The following is a 19348-nucleotide window of genomic DNA, read 5'->3' on the forward strand; positions in this document are numbered from 1 at the left end:
AGTCTGGGATAGTCACAATTCAAGGTTGGAAGAAAATGGATATGAAGTCATTGAAAAGATTCCCAGTCATGAGGTTTTAACTATGCGATGATGTCATCCTGCAAATGGTTGACCTTATTATCTGCTTTTTCTGGTGAATCACTTCACCTCAAACTCACTGAATGACTTCCAGTAATGACATGACCAGGCTGATTTAGTATAAATCTAATGACTTTCACAAAGTTGTGCTGAGTATATTTACAAAAGAAATGCTTTTCACCTTGTTTTCTGTACTAACATAATCACAGCAGTTTTATATCTGTGTCGATGTTTGTTGAGTTCCCCTTATACAGAATCGGAATCCAAAGAAGACACGTGTATCATCCGAAATGCAGATTGTAGATACCTCTTAATCAAATTTATATGACAGATATTATATCAAGCACAACTTTGATCACATTACCACAGCACAGATTTATGTAACTAACAAACATTATATACAGCTGGTATATAATGTTTGGGCTGATGGAGGCCAAATGAGCAACATGATCATAAATGCTATGCACTTATATAGCGCTATTATCCAGGCGCTTTACAATGTTGATTCCCATTCACCCATTCACACACACACTCACACACCGATGCCGTGAGTTGCCTCCAAGGTCCCTCCAAGGTGCAAATTGGGGTTCAGTGTCTTACCCAAGGACACTTCGACAAGTAGCCAGGATTGGCGATCGAACCACTGACACTGGGGTCCGTGAACTATTCATCAATTTATTCACACAAAATGTTAGTATAACTGCCAGGCCTTTAATATTTACAGTATCTTATTGCGTAATAATTTTTTGCACCATGGTAATTTTGTTCAACTTCAAAAGGATGAACTTTCCTAAAATGTTGTAAAATGTGCACAATATCTCTAAAAGATTCCCTATAATAAATATTACAATAAGAACAAAAACAAAATGCCTGTCTAAACCCTGTAGACCACTTTTGAAAACAAAGTTGCAACGGGCTTTATATGAATAAAAAATACATTATTCAGAACTGCTAAGAAAACAGTGACATAAACAAAATATAACCAAAGTAATAAAAACACAAAAAACATGGTCTGATAAGAAAAAAGTAAAACAGAAAACTGTATAAGAGGATTGAACAATCAAACTTAAAGCAGGACTGCATAACGCTTTGATATTAAACTTGTGAGCTGCATTGAGCTACAGTGTGTCAGCATTATATTAAAGTACATTTAACATTTGTTTTTATGTTAATGTGAAATAAAAACATTTATTTAAAAAAATATTTCTATTGAATGTAACTATTTAAATATTGTTGTATTGCAACATCAACTACTCTGAATACACTGTGGGCACTGATTGTTATGGTGCAACTGTTTTTCCATACAAGACCCCCCCCCCCACACACACACACACATAAACACACCCAAACATGAAGATATATCTACTTACTGAAGTAAGACACCACAGGAATGCAATTCCCTTGTGGCTTTTATGGTTTAATTTCACTTATTTTTATACACCATCTGCACTATCAAGTACACAGAATTTTGTTTTTGTAACACGAGTGAGTGAGCATATGGGTGAGTGAGTGAGTGAGTGAGTGAGTGGGTGAGTGAGTGTGTGAGTGAGTGAATGAGTGAGTGTGTGATACAGCACTGCAGATAGATATAAATGTAATGTGGGCTGTCTGCTGACGTTGACTCTGTAATAAACAGCATCACAAGCACCATCACTCATAGTCAGCTGTAATGGACCCTAATTACTTCACCCTCTGCACAGTCCCATGCGTGAAATGAAAGCACTCTCCTACACACATGGAGGGGGGGACAGCTACACACACATACACACCCACACACAAAAAAAGCAGGACCGCAGCAGATAAAATGTAGGAAATGTGAGAAAATAAGCTAAGCACACAAAAGGGGAAATGGAAGAAGAAAGTCTGATTCCAGCACCCAGTGTCAGCCTTTGCTGCCTTTGCACACAACATGGCTCTGATTTCTCGACTTTATCTTCGTAGTGCAGGTCTAAAGCCATCACCCCTCACCGCTGTCATCCTATCTCGCTTACTTTACCTACACCTCTCTTCTCTGTCTGTTTTCTTCTTCCCGCTTTGCTCTGGTCCCCTCTTTCTTCTTCTTCTTCTTCTGCTGTGTCCTCCTCTGTCAGCCTGTCTTCCTCCTCCTGTCGTCACCTATACTTTCTCTCTCTCTCACCATGACATAAACAGAAAGACGAGGCTTCACCATCCCAGGGAGATCTATTGCTTCTTTAAACCCTTTCATGGTTTTCTCTGTTCCCTCTCAATGGACCTCTCGACTCAGCCAGATAAGGGTGATGATAAGCCATTGCCTAAGTGTGCACAAGCGCGTGTGTGACAGAGCATGGAGCATCTGAAGCTCTTTTGAATAGTGCGAAGCAAATTCACTCCACTGCTCTCACTTAGACATAAAGGGACAGAGGGGAAGACAGAGAAATTACTTCAAGCTTGACTGACAGGTCTCATTGACTCTGTAAGGTCTGATGGAGCAGACAGGGAAGGATTCATTTGAACTGGCTGACTGGGGCTCAAGGCATCACCTTGAAAACCCTGGAGCATGTAGAACAGTCACAAAACAAGCTTTGATGTCATTCATTGTGTGTGTGTGTGTGTGGCTGTGCATGCACCAATTTCTGCATGCGGAAATAGTTTCACAATAATAAAATAATAGTGTTTAAAGTGCAAGTCTCTCATCAGTAGTAAGGACCTGCACAAGAGCTCTTTAAAACTTCGCTGAGTTACAAAAACATCCACACAAGGAGGATCTCAGCGAGAAAATGTATGTTTGTGAAATTGTGATAAGAATGAAACGTCATGCTTAAATACGCACATAATCCTTTTCTATTCCCATCCAGCAAACCTGGCTCTGCAAACACAAACAGGTGACTTGAAATAAAATGATGGTTAAAAGTCATAACCATTGATGATGCTGGGACAGGAGACTGAGTGTGACGCACCATATTCATCATTTATTTAAAGATTGACTTAAACACATGCAGTGAAATTAAATCAATTATTACATTTTCCTATTAAGCAGATTACCGGTACTCATAGATTAAACTTACTTTAAATGAAAAAAATCCCATTAAAACGCCATAACTACATGCAATGTGTTTGGAACTGTTTAAAACAAAAACCTTTTAGATGATTTCATCTCTTTTTATTACATATTTTATATCGCTGTCTCATCAAGTATTTTTCTCTTTATTAAATTTTAAAGAAAAACTATTTGATATAAGTAGAAACTTTTGAATAACCATGACCTGGGTAACTGAGGGGTCTCCACAGACCCATCCTGGGGCCATTAGGTCAATCACAAGGGTAACAAATGTTTTTGCTCAGACCTAAAACAGTGCCAAGATTTTGTGTGGGGGGGAAACCAATGCTTTTTGTGTCCTCTCACCACTGGCTGTAGCTGTGTGCCGGGCATCATGGCGTTGGCGAGCTGCATCTGCTGGGCTAGCATGGCCATGTTTTTTTGCTGGATAAGATTGTTCCTCCCGTTGATCTCCAGCTGCGTCTTTAGGTGAGGAGGAGGATGCAGGTACTTGCAGTTCTCCCTGGAACAGCGGCCCTGATGGGGTGAGAGAGCAGGAGGAAGCAGGAGGAGATGGGGAGGGAGAAAGAGAAAAAAGGTAAGATGGGAGGGAGGGTAGCAACATAAAAAGAGTTGAATTAGAAAACCGTTCCCTTTAACTGTTGCCGAATGTAAAGAAGTAATGAGCCTTGGCTCAAGTTGCTGCCCTCCCATTTAGCAGGCGCGGACCTAACATCCCTGACATCTGGGCCTGCCACTGGCTTTGTCGTAAAGAAGACTGATCAGTTCTGCTTTCTCTTCCCCCTTTGTGACCTGAGCTGTGCGCTCATTACCTTTCCTCTTTTCTCAAGGTCCCATCGAGTAGCAAAGTAACTCAAGAGCAGAGATAAGGAGGATTACTTGCTCTGTTTCTGCTTGAGAAAAGAGGCATGGACAATATTGCACTCTTCTTGTGATGATATAAATGCTCTGCATCATTAAATCCTATTTGTGATAAGTGTTCAAGTGTTAAATATGGCTGCCACTAAAGACTGTATTTGTTATGTAAGGTATTTTAGACTGTATTTTTGTCATGAAAATGGCCAAGCCCAAAGTAATGTCTTTCATTATCTCTGCAAAGACAGACTGTTTTGCTCTTCCTGCTGCGCCACGCTCCTCACTTGTACTACAATAAGTGAATATCTGCAGAATAATCCTAATTCTTGTATTGGTTAGAAGGGCACGACTCGCCCAAAACCTTTACAAATAAATATCTTTGCACCGATGCCTGGACTGCTAAGTGTGTGTCACAGGACAATTTAAAAGCATCTCTTCACATTCAAGTACATTTTGAACCATACTTCCAGTAAAGAAATATTAAGGATAAAATAAAATTAAAGTGACAAACTGTAGATTTAAGAAACAGAAAATTCAGTGTAGAAATTACTGTTTGACTGACATAAATTATAAACATTTTGCAAAATTGTTCCAGTTTTATTCTGCTAACTGGCAGCTTTAGTGTTTAGTGACAGGAAGCTGTCAGTCTAATTACATTAAAAAGGTTTTTCTTTGTGGAGACACATAACTGTGTATTACAAGGAAAATGAGTTTAAGGTTACGAAGGCCAAGAGCACTTCTATGTGTTTTACGCTTATTAAGTAATAAGAAAGAAAGAAAATTAAAAGAAAAGAGAGAAAATGAAATACAAAGAGCCAAAGAATGTTTTTGCTGCACTGTTGCTCTGCCTCTAAGGAGGATTGTGTTGTGAAATTAATTTAGCAAAGATCCAGGCTCTCCTGGGTCCTGCCACCTTAAAAGCCGTCCCGCTTGATGGCAGATGTTTTACAAGGCCTGCTGAATCACTATCGATCTCTCTCAACTGAGACGAATGAGTTATGTGTCAATATTTTACATCGTTTCAGCAAAGAACAGACTGGGGGACTGATGCAGCATCGACACACGATTGGAGACTTCTGTGACAATAAACATGCGCACACATCGTGGCACTCCGTATAATATTCTGCTAGTGTATATAGACATGAGATGTGGGTCTGGATGCTCCGTGCGGTGGGTGATTATATTCATCCAGCACCCGGCAGCCCAGAGAGAGAAGGAGGGAATGTAATTTACACTCTCATAATGCCTGCTCCACTGAACACTCCCCTGGATGAGTGTAATATCTTAGATATCTCCTCCTCTCCTTTACACACCCTTTCTCCTTTATTCCCTTGCTTTGGCCTCAATCCCCCCTACATCTCAAGCCCCCTGTTCATATTTGATCTCCTCATCATGGATACAGAGCAGATGTGCGGCTGTGATCTGGGTGTGAACATGCATGTGTGCAGATTGTGCAAAACAGAAGAGGTGCTGTCTCCTCTCTCTCTCTTTCTTTGCCTTTGTTGATTCCCCTCGTCCTTTCTCCCTCGCCTCAATCTTCTCCTATTAAAATGCATCCCCTATCTCTGTATTCCCATTACTCCTTTATATAAATCTATTTCCAGGGGATGGGCAGCCAAACCCTGTGACAAACTCCACGGCACCACCTCCCATGGGGAATTAAAGGTTGGCTGTCATGCTACTGCTTATCTCAGTGAGATTACCTGCAGCCCACTGCAACATCTGCTTTCACAACCTAACAGTTAAACTCTTCCACCTTCTATTCCTCCCAACCTCTCCCCTTTCTTCTCCTCTCATTTCCCCGTCTCGCTCCATCTCTCTCTCTTTATATCTCTCCTTTTCATTTCCTCACGCAGATTGTTCTGCCTAGCAACAGCAGGAAAGGTATTCTGCACTAGAAAGCAGCAGAATGTCAAGAGTTCTTTCAGCATTTCTATTGGCTGGGAGGAATATTATTGCCAGCCTGCGGATTGGAGTGTAAAGACACACATTAGCAATGCTCCTTGTTAGGCCCATTCTCGTGTGGCTATGGCTATTGATCAGTGCTAATTAGTTAATGTCTTTTGATTTTTAGGGCACATTCCCCCTGGGTGAGCCGACTAGAGCATGTCAGCTCCCGATGTGTGAGTATTTGTGTGTGTGTGTGTGTGTGTCTGTGTGTTGGTCAATAACTTTATTTTAGCCGGGGGGGGGGGGGGTTAAATGTCATGGTCAGCAAATACCTCTGCAGGTTGATTATAACAAATCACTCAAATGTTGGTTTGTCACACTCCTCCAGATTCTGTTATCAGAATATGCAAAAGTTTTCTTTTTGTTAAAATATCTATGTTCAACTTACTTATTTGTTTCAAGTGTTATTCAGCATTAAAATGAAGACTACAATGAAAAACAATGGGGATAAGGATAAAGTTATAAATAAAGAGATCAGCAAAAGTCTTTAACTTTTCATTTAAATTCATCACTTGAAATCAGACTTTAATAATTGATTATTAGAATAGAGAACCTGTCAATACACATAAACCCACAAACTTAAGAAAAGTCTTTGCATTGGTTTTCAGGAACCAACTTAAAAAGTTTTTTACATATAGTGATATTTTCTATTTCGCTTAGCTATACTGGGAATAATTATATACCCCATAATAATCTAACAGTTTGAGAAAAAAGTTATATTTCAAGAGCAATAACAAGGTTTGAAGGTTTAAATGTTTTTTCGCAAAATATTAGTATCTCATGTTAATATATTAATAGAATTACGAAATGCCTCATTAAAATCACAATGAACATCATAGTAAAGGGAATTCGGTGTTTAATGTATATGGCAGCTGAGGAATCAACAGGATGAAGAGGAAAGTTTTTTGATTTCCTTTAAAGAAAATTGAAGGAAACACAATAAGATTTGTTGTGGAATCTGTTTTCCCATGATTGTTATATTCCTCTCATCACTAAGGGCAAGGTCAGTGGTTCCAATGTGATTATCTGGCTGCTCAATTAATTGTAGCACGATGTAAAATGTTGCTCCATAACTACTAATAATAGAGTGCAATCTAATGTTGATCGTCATTGTTGAGACTTTTGAATGAAGCATTATGTTATTTCCTTGTGACATAAATCAAAATGACCATATTAGGTGGATAGAAAATATTAGCATAAATCTTATAAATTATGATGCCTACAGTAAGCAGAAAACACCTCTGTGGACTTTAGCAGCTGCATTCAGAAAGGTCAGCACCCTGACACATCCACACCCCGTTGTTTTCACCAATAGCCCCATTATCTGTTCCTGTCTTATCCTTAAGTCCCAAATGATTTTTTTTTTTCTTGCCTCAACCTGCCTCTTTTCTCTGCTATTCTCCCTGCTGTCTAAACTGTCAGTACTGGTTAATGGCAAGCCTGTCCGATCCAAATCAGTGCTCCCTCTGGCTAGCGTGTGTGACTACCAGACTCCAGTCAAGTTGACTCTGTTTGTCCTTTACCTGTCTGCTTGTCCTCCGCTGAGACACTAATATGCTAACAGACTATCTGCATCCGTCTCTCACAAACTCTCCGTTGCTCTGTCTTCCTCCTTTTCTCCTTTTCCTTGTCTCCCGCACTTCCTTCCCTTCAGGTGACTGTCTGCTTGTTATTGGTGCAACAAATTATTTCCTTTCAAAGCCACACAGCTTCTTGTAACGTGCCATTGTTTTGGTAAACATCCAAATCCATCATGTTTAACTGCCTTTCCTGTCCATGTCACCGCAGGAGAGGCAGGGTACAACATGGACAAGTTACCAGTCTATGTCAGGGCCAACACAGAGAGACATACACACTGTGGACTAGCAGACAACCATTCATAACTACACATTTAGAGTTACTAACTGACCTGACATGCAGGCGTTTGATCTGTGGGAGGAAACCAGAGAACTTCCAAACAGAGGGGCAATGGCCAGCGGGGGGATTTGAACAGGGGACCTTCTAGCTGTGAAGCAGCAGCACTAACCACTTCACCACAGTGCTGCCCTTTAGCCAAAATATTACTTTGGCAAAGCACAGTTACACTTTATTTCAATTGGAAAACAACTAAAAGAAAGTGAACCAGCTGTCACTGTCGCACTCGTGCATGAATGTACTAGCAAGGAGATTGAGCATTCTGCTTTTATTAATCACCTTTGCCTCATTACACCAGATACCTTTCAGCCATATTTTAGCCTCTGGACACACATTCACACACGTGTGTGTAAGTGTGCGCACAATTGTTTAGGATCATATAACAAACAGTTTAAGAGACATTAATGCTGCTGAATAAAAAAGCCACAAAACTCATTTCCACTGTATCCACTTCATGTGGTTACAAACTTCAATCATCACTCTATTACACATGTGGCTAGTTCAGACTTTGGAGACTACATGTTTTTCATCAGCATCACAGTAAAAATCTTGCATCAACAAGGCCATGCCCATAAACAGTAAGCCAGGATAATGGGCGTCACATTTTTCACACCTTTGGGAGACACATTATATATAAGTGGATGATCTGAATGAGGACACAAAACAACAGTCCCATCAAAGATCCATCTTGGCTCTTTCAGTGCCTTTTAGCTCATTGTTTTGACTTTGAGGAAAGTATCTGCTCAGTCTCAGTCTTGTATCTGGACACAGCAGCCAACTAGTTTCAACAAAAACCACACTGTACAATACCTGGTCAGCCCAGACTTTCAGACAAAGTAAACATAGTCAAGGATTAGGCTGCTAAAGAGGTGTAGTTCTGGTGTTTTGTCCCACAACGTTGGCTAGTTAGACCATTTTATTTAGCCAATTCAACATATTTAATCGGCCCAATCAGTGAGAGAGATCACTCTGATTACTGTGCAGCTTAGCAAATAAATCACTGTGTGAGAAGAAAACCATTGAATCAGCGATGCTAGTACAATGTTTAACTTCTTTTTTAGACAAACCAGTGGTGTGAAAATAGTGCAGTAAACTAACTCTGCTTTATTTCTATACGTCCCTTGCTTTCACATGGGCACAGAATGTAAGTGTTGGCTGAGTTCTTGTGTTCATCCAGACAAATGGAGACGTGACGTGACGGAGCAGGTGGTCTTGGCCGTGGCCAGTTCTCTGATGTCATCGTGATGTGTCCCTGCTGTGAAACTGACAACCTTTAGGTGTCTGCCTGCAACCGTTTCTCCTAAAAGTTAAGTTTCGCTTCAACTACTGTAGACTAGAAACACAAATATGTTTTCGTGGGGAACACAACTGCAAGCCAATTACATTTTCTGTTAACCGTTTCAGTTAAATGTCAACATATTAAGGATTGTTGACATTTAATGTAAATGGCAAGTTGCAAATACATTGATGCTGAAAACATCAATAAAATGTTCTTACACAACCTATTTCTGTCCACCAAAATATCATGTACTGTGAATAACTACAGCATCTTTAGACTTTTTATGCCTGTCTTTAAACACTCACAGCACTTGGTTAAAGTTTAAATTCCTTTATCTGGAAGCTGAGTCATGTCAACTGGACTTCTTTCTTCTAAGTGGAAAGTTTTTTTCTACTCATCTCTTCTGTCTAAGGAAAAGTATCCTCCAGGTTAGTCCTCCCTCGAACCTCAAACACAAGTGTTGTTTCTGCCTAAAACAAGCCACACACAGGACTTGGAGTTGATTTTGAGTCTGTGAACTGACAATGCTGCACTTTATACAACCCCCGCCTTCCTCGCAACTGGTGTTCCATCACTAGACGTCATCATGCAATTATTACTTTCCTTACAAAACTTAATCACATTTGCAGTTTTGCATAGAAATCAACTATTTCTAAATTTCTAAATCCCATTAATATGGATTGAAATATGAACTACAATGTATGTCGGTGTTGTGTTTACAGTTTTTTTTGCTGTTGCCCTCAAGTGGTGTATTACTGCTGGTTTCACTCGAGTACTCCCACGATACACTACAGGGCAGTGCAGGGTCAAAGCACGAAAGTTCTACATAATGCTGACGCCCTACAGGCAGAGCGGTGTGCGGTTAAAAAGGATAAGGGGGATTATGGGGATCTGCAAATCCACACTAAATGTGGCCTTACAAGAAACAGACCAGAGAGTTTTGGCAAAGAGGTTATTATATTCTTTAATAGCTTATCTTTATGCTGAAAATTTGAAATAGGTAATTCTTAGGTAGTCCATCGCCAAGGAAGCTAAAATGAAGGCCAGACACTGTCCCCGTCACACACAAATCTTTTTACTCTTTCACCCATTATTGTTACCTTCATGCACCATGTTCATACCAAGGCAAAAAAAAAAAAAAAAAAGGGTCAAGTTGTCTACATGTGTGCTGCGGGACTGTACAATCAAAGCTTCACGCTGTCAATCACTTTTGTTGCCTGTGGTGCTTTGGCAGCTCTCTGAAGGATGTGTGGAATCTTGGAGAATAAAACCCGTGGCAGAATTCCTCTCACGGACCAGCAACGGAGACAAAAAACAAGAACAGAAGACGAGAAAAGGTAGACAGTTGAGGGAGAGAGAGGTACAAAAACAGAAAGAGTAGGGAGAGAATGGGGAGAGACAGATGCGGAGTGTGCTTTTCTTATTAATATTAATCAAAGCAGTCTGTGCAAGTGATTTTCACCAGTGTCTTTGCTGGCAGATATCTACATCCTCCAAAGGGTTGAATGGTGCATTGCTTTCCACCAGGCCGTTCTGTATGTTCACTTCCGTAATCTCCCCTTGATATAAATGGTCTTTTAATCTACACGTCCAGAATGAATCATTCCAATTTAACCACACATAATCCAACAGCCCTTGATCTTTTCCGCATTCTCTCCCTCTCCGTTCTGTCTGTATTTAAGCTTCCCCCCAGACGGTGGCTGTTCCTTCTGCACAGTGAACACCGTGACCGGTGTGATAACTGTAGAGCTCAAGTCTGGAGAGCCACCATCCCAAACCCCAGTGGATTATTAATTCTCTCCTAGTGGCACCGCCTCTCTCTCTCTCCTGCACCCAAAGACAACCATCAATCAGGAAAGTGCCGTCTGGATGAGGGCTGTGATGAGAATACACAAGCATGGGCTCACTCACACACACACACGCATGCACACACAGACAGACACGGGCGTGTACTTTCTTAACCAAAGGTTCCTGTTTGCAAGCACACGTCAGACAAATTATGACATCAGACACAGCACAAAGAACGGCCTGTCTGAGGACTGAGAGTTCTGCCAGACTGGACAAGAACTCTCTCTCTCACACACACACACACACATTAACATGGCAAATTTATTAAGCAATACACTACAGCTGCAAACAACTAGCCTCTCTCATACTTCATAGAAGGAAGCCATCCTGAAGAGAAACATGACTTTTCTTTGAAACAAGGGAGAAAAACATGCTGTATTCTTAATTCTCACCTTCTTTCGGAATAGCACTGCTCACTCTAGGTGTCTAAATAAATGTCATTATCTATTCCCAATCATTTCTCAAATATAGAAAACCCCCCGGTGCATTAGCATATTAGCCTGGATCAGTTAATGACCTTAAAATCTCATTTCACCGGGCAGAGGGAAAAGCCTTTGAGACAATGACAAAGACAGATGTGTGGACAGAAGGATCACAGTCAGTCATAGATGTAGGAGACAAAACACAAGTATAGTAGCGTAATAAAACAGAGTTCACAGAAATAATGCTGCTTAAGAAAGCGAGGGCTCCTGCACGTCACAGATGACGCCGAATCCGCGGAGAGCTTTTAGTTGTGGAGCTCAATTAGCCAAAACACCAATTACAGCACCCAAAAGTACCACTTAGCCTGGCAGTGTGTTAGCACGTTTTAGGCGGGTGCAGGTACAAATCGTTAGCAGAGAAAGCTAATGATAGGGCAAAATCATTAGCTGCTGTGGCTAATGACTACAACTGTCTGACCATTCGATGTGTGTCATCCACTATTGTACATGGCTGAAATCTGTGAGTCAAGTGGTCCATGTGAAAATAACATTTACACTTTTTATTTGGGGAATAAAAAGGTGGGTTATATACAGTACAACCAGGTTATGAACATTATTAACTAGGCATTATCATTGCTTGTATGACACACATGCTTTCAGCTAATACAAATACATTTACTGCAATGTGTCACCACAGCATGTGACTGACACCTGCCGCATAAGTAAAGGCTGCGACGAACTCATTATCTTTAATGATTAGTCTACAAATCAATTGGACAAAGATTGTGAAAAGTTTCCCAGAGTCCAAGATGAAATGCTCAAATTATCGCTTTTGTCAAACAATTAAAACAAATCATAGAAAATATACAATTTACACGACTCAATCAGATAAAAATAGTAATTTATGACTTCAAAGAACCTACAGCCAAAATGTTTGGCGCTTTTGGTTAATAAATGACTTATTTAAATAATACACAGATTATACAATTTTCTGATTATAATTATTATTTTTTTCAATCCATGATCGCTGATCAATACATTCATTGCCGTGTTGCTGTGGCCGAGTCGATTTCTTACTCTGATTTGTCGTCCATGTCCATAAACACGCAAGTGAGGTCAAACCGAAACTCTTTGCTGCGAGAATGTTGTTGTGTGTCATTATTTGTATTAGACTTGTGAACGCTCTCAGTCAAAAAATGCACAGATACAGGCCACGTTTTGATGTCCACACAAACTGGTACTGTATGTACTTCAGAGTTAGACATATCACTGACAGTAATTCCCACTCAGTGAGAGGACAATCTGAAGAGAGGTGTCCTCAAAGCTGTCATCCAAGAGCAGCTGTAAAACCTCTATCACTGGTTGTTACAAATGGATAAAATACCCTGAAATCCAGCCGACCGAACAGGAACACAACGCAACAAACAGCTCCGAATATGCATCACAGTAAACATAATAGACGAGTAGCTCACTTACTGATGACCTCAGTGGCTGTAAACTAAAGTGGAAAGGGCTAACCGTGGTGGAATGAGGCGTGGACACTTCCAAGTCCGATGTGATGCAATGAGCTGCCAACAACAGCCACAAGCAAAACAGTACTGGACCAAAACAACATGTCTGGGACAGACTAGACAAACAAGTACAAATTATATTATGTATTTATAATTAATGCAAACTTCCAAGCAATTCCTGTAAGAAAAGTCTGCAGCCCTGCACACACAGACATTAAAAGGAGAGCCCTTTAAGTTTCTCAGTAGGACATCCCTGAGCCTTTGGCAGACGTTTCAACTATACCACAAAATGTGGGTCTACATGTCATGTGTTCATCAGATTTTTTTTTTAGGGTTGGACAGATCAGGCCCAGGCAAACACACAGAATCTGTCACTGGCGGCTTTGAGAGTAAACTCATTAAAATCTCCATGCTCAGAAAGATCACCGCTTGGCATTTGCGAAGTAAAATTGGTGGTAAAGGGAGTAAAGGGATTAAATATAATGTCAGACTCGCCAAGTCTACAGCAGAGCCTCCTTTTCATCTCGGCTCACTGAACTCCTTTCACTGACCCGGCCTCAGTCACAGAGCGGAGACTTTTTCATTTTTCGCTTGCTTGTAAAATCTGCTTGAAATGGTGGATGAAAGTGTCTCTGGTGTGTCTCTCTCTCACGAGGGCACAGTATAGGTGGCAAGTGTTGTCTGGGCCCCTGCGGGAACGCCACTGTAGAATTGTCCATGGCAAAGTCTCTAATTAGCTTTGTTCTCATTAGGTCTACAACACTATCTCCCCTCAGACAGACAAACACACACACAGACACACACACATGCACAGAGAGTGATGTAGACTGAGGAGAGAGAGAGAGAGGCCTCCCCGCAGCCTCTGAGATCTGGCCCTCCTTCTTCTCTATTTCTCTTTCAATTAACCCTCCTCCTCCATCCTCTATCAGTTCATCTTATTTTTCTTCCCTGCCTTCATCTGTCCTTTTGCTCGAGCATTCTCTATTCAGAAACTCTTAAAGTTTGGTCTAATTCAGTTTTATCTCTCATTCACTGTGCCGAGGAGGCAGGCCGAGAGCACACCCATTAAAACAGCCTTAATGGAAGACTGGTGTACAAGGCACACAGGATTCAACAGCTTTTAGGCCTAATTATTTTCTGCTCATCTTTATAACGCTCATTCTGCAGATATATTGGCTTCACTCGCTGCCGGGAATATACCTCTTTCTTCCTTTCTGGTTTCCTTTCTTCCTGTTAAATGTAAACCTCCTCCTCAAATGATGTTTTTCATATCTGGATGTTTTCTTTGATTGCTTCACAACCATTGTAATTAAGACATTTCCTTTCTCTCGAGTTTTGCAAACACCTTTTTTTTTTGTATTTTTTTTGGCTAAATGTTTGTATGTTTGTATCTCTTTTTTAAGAAGGACACATGAGAAAATCAGAGGAAAAAGGGAAAAAAAGGAAAACGAAGTTGTCCCTGTCATTGAACAAAGGCAGCCCGGTGACAAACCTGGCAGCTGCCTTTAGTGTCGTGATGTTTAGCTGCTACACAAAGTGGCTCCAAAGTGAAAACAAAAGATCCCATTGGCACCAGGCAGGGAGTTGCCCTCAGATAGTGAAAACTGCATGAGTGGACAACAAACACTAGACATGGCCACAGGAGTGCATACGATTTGTTAATGTGCCCTCTTCTTTTTCTGATGATCTGAGAATATCAAATTCCTTTTTTTTTTTTTTTTTTTTTGCACACCAGATAAAATGAGCTGGGATCAAATGCTGTGGAGTCAGAGTACTGGAATGGCTCTATTTTACTTCTGATGAGTCATGGAGGACGTGGCAGATAATCATGAGACCACACCCTGAAGCTCCCAAATAACAGAGTGAGAAAAACTGAGAGCAAGTCTTCAAATCCAAATAGAGACATCTCTCTGTAGATGCACGTGTGGTACATGTCTCTCTTTTTCTCTCTCTCTCTCCCCTCACACACAAACACACAAACACACACACACTCCAATTCTCCTCCAATGAAGGGTGTCTCTGTACTGGCATCAGCACCTAGTGCCATTGCCGGGAGGTTAAAGCAGATAAGAGAGGATTAGCATTCATTACTCCATAAAGTGATGATACCCACCTCAACCACACACACACACACACACACATACACACAGAGACAATGATGCACAGACATGCATATAGTATGTCACACGCACCAGAACGAAAGCACATTTTTTCCTCCTTCACCAACATACAGGTCCCTCTTTTCAAAGACCACAGTAACAATCAAAGCAATATTCAAATGACTGTACTGAGTACTGAAAGCCTTTGTATCATCAACATAACAGTTGAAAAGATTTATATTTTAGAATTTGACTTAAAACCTTTGATTTATTAATGTCGTGCTGAAGTTACATGTTTTCCATCCAACAATAGTTGATACAGGAGCAAGATTTGTTAAAAACACTCAAATAACATTTTTTCCCTCAGGACCTTGGCTTCACCTCTGCGAATGACTATTGAGGAGTCAAACGCATTCTGTTCCCATAAAGACAGAAAGAAACAATAGAAACAGAGAGTGAGACAGAGTCATTTCTAGGTTAAGGATATATTTCGTTAGTGTGATACACCATGTATAAAAGCATGACACAGTGGGTCTTAATTTCCTCCCACACACACACACACACACATAAACACTGCGTGACAGAGCAGAGGGCCATCAACCCCTCCTTCTCCACGTAGCGCCTCCTGGCTGCACACTCATCCACATCGATCCACATTGATCAAAGCCGGCTTGTACCACTTCAGCAAAGAGCAGGGGGGGGGGAACAGTGGGCAGGGTAGATCACCTTATCTAAATCTCTCTTGCAGTGAACTCATTTGTTGTCAGACATGCCACTGCCAGGTCCTGTGCTCATAACATGTGCTGGTGTCTATAACAGAAACCAAAAGCCATTGAAGGAGAAAGAAGTATCAGACAAAAACCAACAAATCTGGGATAAAAATTGAATGATCTGATTTGTGTGGAAAAACTATGGGTCTCACTCTGTCATTTCTAACACATATTTGTGATATGTAGGCCAGTCCAGACTTCAAATATTGCGGGGGGTGGGGGGGGGGGCTGCAGTGAGAGACAGCACGGTGACAGACAACAACGCAGCTGCTGTATCTCTCTCTGATGGCTGAGCCTGATACCGCTGTAATCCAGTTAAAGCCTTTTGAAGAATCACAACGTCCGGCAGCAAGCCCTGCGACATGCACTATAACAATAAAGGAATATTACAGACATTCTTCAATCCTGCGTGCACCAAACAGACGAACGACGCGATTTCCATTTACTTCTACGCTCACCTCCTCGGTTATTACTTTCTCTCTATCCATACACCATCTAGCTGCTGTTCCCCTCCACTCCAACTGTCCATCACTGTCCATGTTACACCGTTTGATGCAGATGCACCTATCCATCACGCCTTCATTTTCTTTGACTACAGTTCATTGTTGCACAGTCTCGTTTCTTCATCAGATATAATCTGCTTGTTGACACCACCCTCCCGTCTGCCTGGGATCACATCCCTTGCCGCAAATTTAATGTCATGATGATGCAATTACAGATGCAGGCACTTTCGCAGCAAAATTGGCTTCTTGGGTCATTACACCGCTATTTTCGCTTTTTCTGCAGATGTGCATGACTTCGAAGTAGAAAGAAAAAAAAAGGGGATTGTAGAGGTTGCTGTGACAATATGATTAAGAGTTGATGTTTTAGAGGTTTAAAAAAGAAAGGTGGAAAGAGAACAAACACTCTGAGAGCAGCAAAATAACATGCCCTCCATAATGGTCATGAAGGATCAATATTGCATGGAGACAAAGTGCTGCTAAACAGTGTGGTTTCTGTTAATTAGCACTTCTCTAATGATCTCTCATTCTCTCTTTTGGTCCTTCTCTCTTATCCACTCCCTCACTTTCTGTGCCTCCCTCCCACTCTCGCTCTTTATCGCTCCTCTCCATTAAAACCCTTTTTCTTTCTTTGCCTCCATCACTTGTTCATTCCTCTGTGTCTGTTGATTCTGTCCTCCCCAACCAATGTCACATCTCTCAGAAGAGAAAACAAAGCAAGGGGAGGTATCTGAGTTCCTTTCATAAGCGTGATAAATATCCCACTCCTGTGTTTGTGGCTGATGGCTTTCAAGGATGAGATTTAATGAACCTCTCATCCAACTCTGATTATTTTCTAATTAAAGGAGTGAATGATGAGGGCAATGAGTAAATTCATGAATGCATGTTTATACAGTAACTGCGGGGGAAAACTAAAACAACAAACATGCTGATGACAGGCGCAGAGACAGAAATCATACTCTGCTACGCCTTGTTTACTGCACTCCCTCAGGAGCTGAGGTCCTTTGACAGAAAGAAATGTGGGTAACTAATACGCAAATTACAAATCTATAATACAATTCTGTTTAGAACATACAATATGTACATGCAGAAAACAGTAAAAACACTTTAGCTGCATTAGTTGCAGGAATAAGCTGGACTTTGCTATTAATTTCTTTCTGGAAGAGTATCTTTTTCCCTTATTGGTGGAGCAGTAGAGCTAATGCTCAACCAAGCTTAAACTATCTATAAATGCCATTTCTAGAAAAGTTGGGATATGTGTAACGTAGTAAAAAAGAATGCAAAAGTTGGAAATCATCTAAAACCGGTTATTGATTTGAACACAAAGACAATATATCGAATGTTGAAACTGATAAATGTAATTGTATTTTTGCACATTTTGAATTTGACAGTAACAGCTGGTGCAATGTCTCATTAATAATACTGTTAAAAGTTGATGTTCAGGGTTTCAAGAATAAAAATTAAAAATTTTTAACTGCCAAAAATTGGGGGGGGGGGGTATTATCTATAATAAATAGGAGCAGCAGTGGCTCAGTTGTTAGAGTCACTGCCTACCGACCATAGGGTCAGAGGTCCGTGCCCCGCTCTTCACATGTCAATGTGTTTGTGGGCAAGACACTGAACCCCCAACAGCCCATCTTTATCCCCAGCCATGAAGTTCCAGACCCAGAATTGGTGAACGTTGTGTCAGGAAGGGCATCTGGCCTAAAAACGCTGCCAAATCAACATGCCGATAATGGATCCACTGTGGCGACCCTGAACTCACTGGATGAGCCGAACAGACAAAAAAAAAAACAATTATCTATGATAAATAACATCATCCAGAGAAATCTGTGGGCAAGGGAGAAGGCCAAAAACTAGTCTCTGACAGCCAACACACACATAGAAACTGACATTAGTACTTAGTATGTAACCTGACCTTTGATCTCTAAGAGGAAAAGGGAAGAAACACAAGTTGGTAGTGAAAGGACACACACTTTCCACACAGTCAGTTCTGTGGTAGATTTGCTGTGTGTTTGTGTGTGTGTTAAGGTGTATGTTTAATCTGAAATGATAACACATCTGCTCTTTGTTTCCATGTTGTTAATATTCCCTTACATGATGATTTCAGAGTTCTCATGCACTGACTTCCATAGCAATATGAGCACAATAAATGCAAAATCTCCACTATCAGTAGTCAGAGACCTGCAACCTACAACTTCCTGCCTGTTGCAGCCTGAAAGGCACCAAAATCACTCTGATATGATTATGTTCCCGTGGTGAATGTTAATGATTTCACTAGACTTTGCTTTGCTGAGACCAGTGTGTATGTGTGAGTGGGGGGACTGCTTAGCACCTGAACTCCTGAGATCAGATGAAGAACTAAAGGGTCAGTGACAGATTGAGGTGGATGGAGGAAAGGCAAGACAGGTGTAGACAGACTTATGGTGCTGCCAAATGACAAAAGCAGGAGAACAAGTTGACAGACGACTCGCTGTCCTGGAGTGAATTAATGTTCCGTTGCACCCAATCTCCATCTCCTCCTCCCTCCGCCCCTGTGCACCTTACTTGTCCGCAGTCTAATTTAAATGTTAGTTTTACTGCATCACTCTCAAAGATTTACAAATGGTGCACTTAAAAGTGGATGGAAGGTCTGAGATGAAGGAGGGCGGACGTAAAGGAGATGGAGGGCAGGTGACAGGTGTAGTTGTAGGCGGGGAGTGAGTTCGGGGATTAAGGGAGGGGGTAGGGCGAGACAGACTAAGAGGAATGGGTGAGGTGTAAAATGATTAGATATTCTGTTCACAAGAGCAGGAGCAGCAGGAGCAGCAATAGCAATGGGACATCACAACTCAGCACGCAGAGATGCTGATATTACCTTCAGACTGCCTAAAAGTCTAGAGCTCTCCATCGTCATACACACTCACACACAGTGCTGCTTGTAGGAAAATCTACATGCAGAAACTGGTAAAATTGAAAGAAGAGTAGCACAAAGTGAAAGGGGGATGACTGCTTGTGTTGGGAGGTGATGCCTGAATGCCCTTGTATGTGTTTCGGCTCTGATGTTGTGTCATGTCTCAGTGCTGATGCAGCATGTTTAAAGATGGATGTGCGCGTGTGTGTG

At 41.2% G+C, this 19348-nt stretch overlaps 1 protein-coding gene across 32 annotated transcripts in view; it reads right to left on the minus strand.

Moving 5' to 3' along the window:
- LOC137128508 (muscleblind-like protein 1) overlaps nt 1–19348 on the minus strand; it is a 66781-nt gene that overhangs the window by 17537 nt on the left and 29896 nt on the right. For 17 of the 32 annotated variants that reach the window (XM_067506641.1, XM_067506643.1, XM_067506644.1 and 14 more), the window contains 2 exons: nt 3443–3613; nt 2870–2905 (listed from right to left, as the gene is read on the minus strand). In XM_067506641.1, the coding sequence (XP_067362742.1) occupies nt 2870–2905; nt 3443–3613 (207 nt within the window). Of the gene's footprint in view, nt 1–2869; nt 2906–3442; nt 3614–12639; nt 12723–19348 lie in introns of those variants that run through there. The other 15 variants (XM_067506657.1, XM_067506655.1, XM_067506656.1 and 12 more) reach the window with 2 other exon arrangements.

The sequence above is a fragment of the Channa argus genome, chromosome 6 (assembly GCF_033026475.1).
Source record: "Channa argus isolate prfri chromosome 6, Channa argus male v1.0, whole genome shotgun sequence".
In the NCBI taxonomy this organism is placed as follows: domain Eukaryota; kingdom Metazoa; phylum Chordata; class Actinopteri; order Anabantiformes; family Channidae; genus Channa; species Channa argus.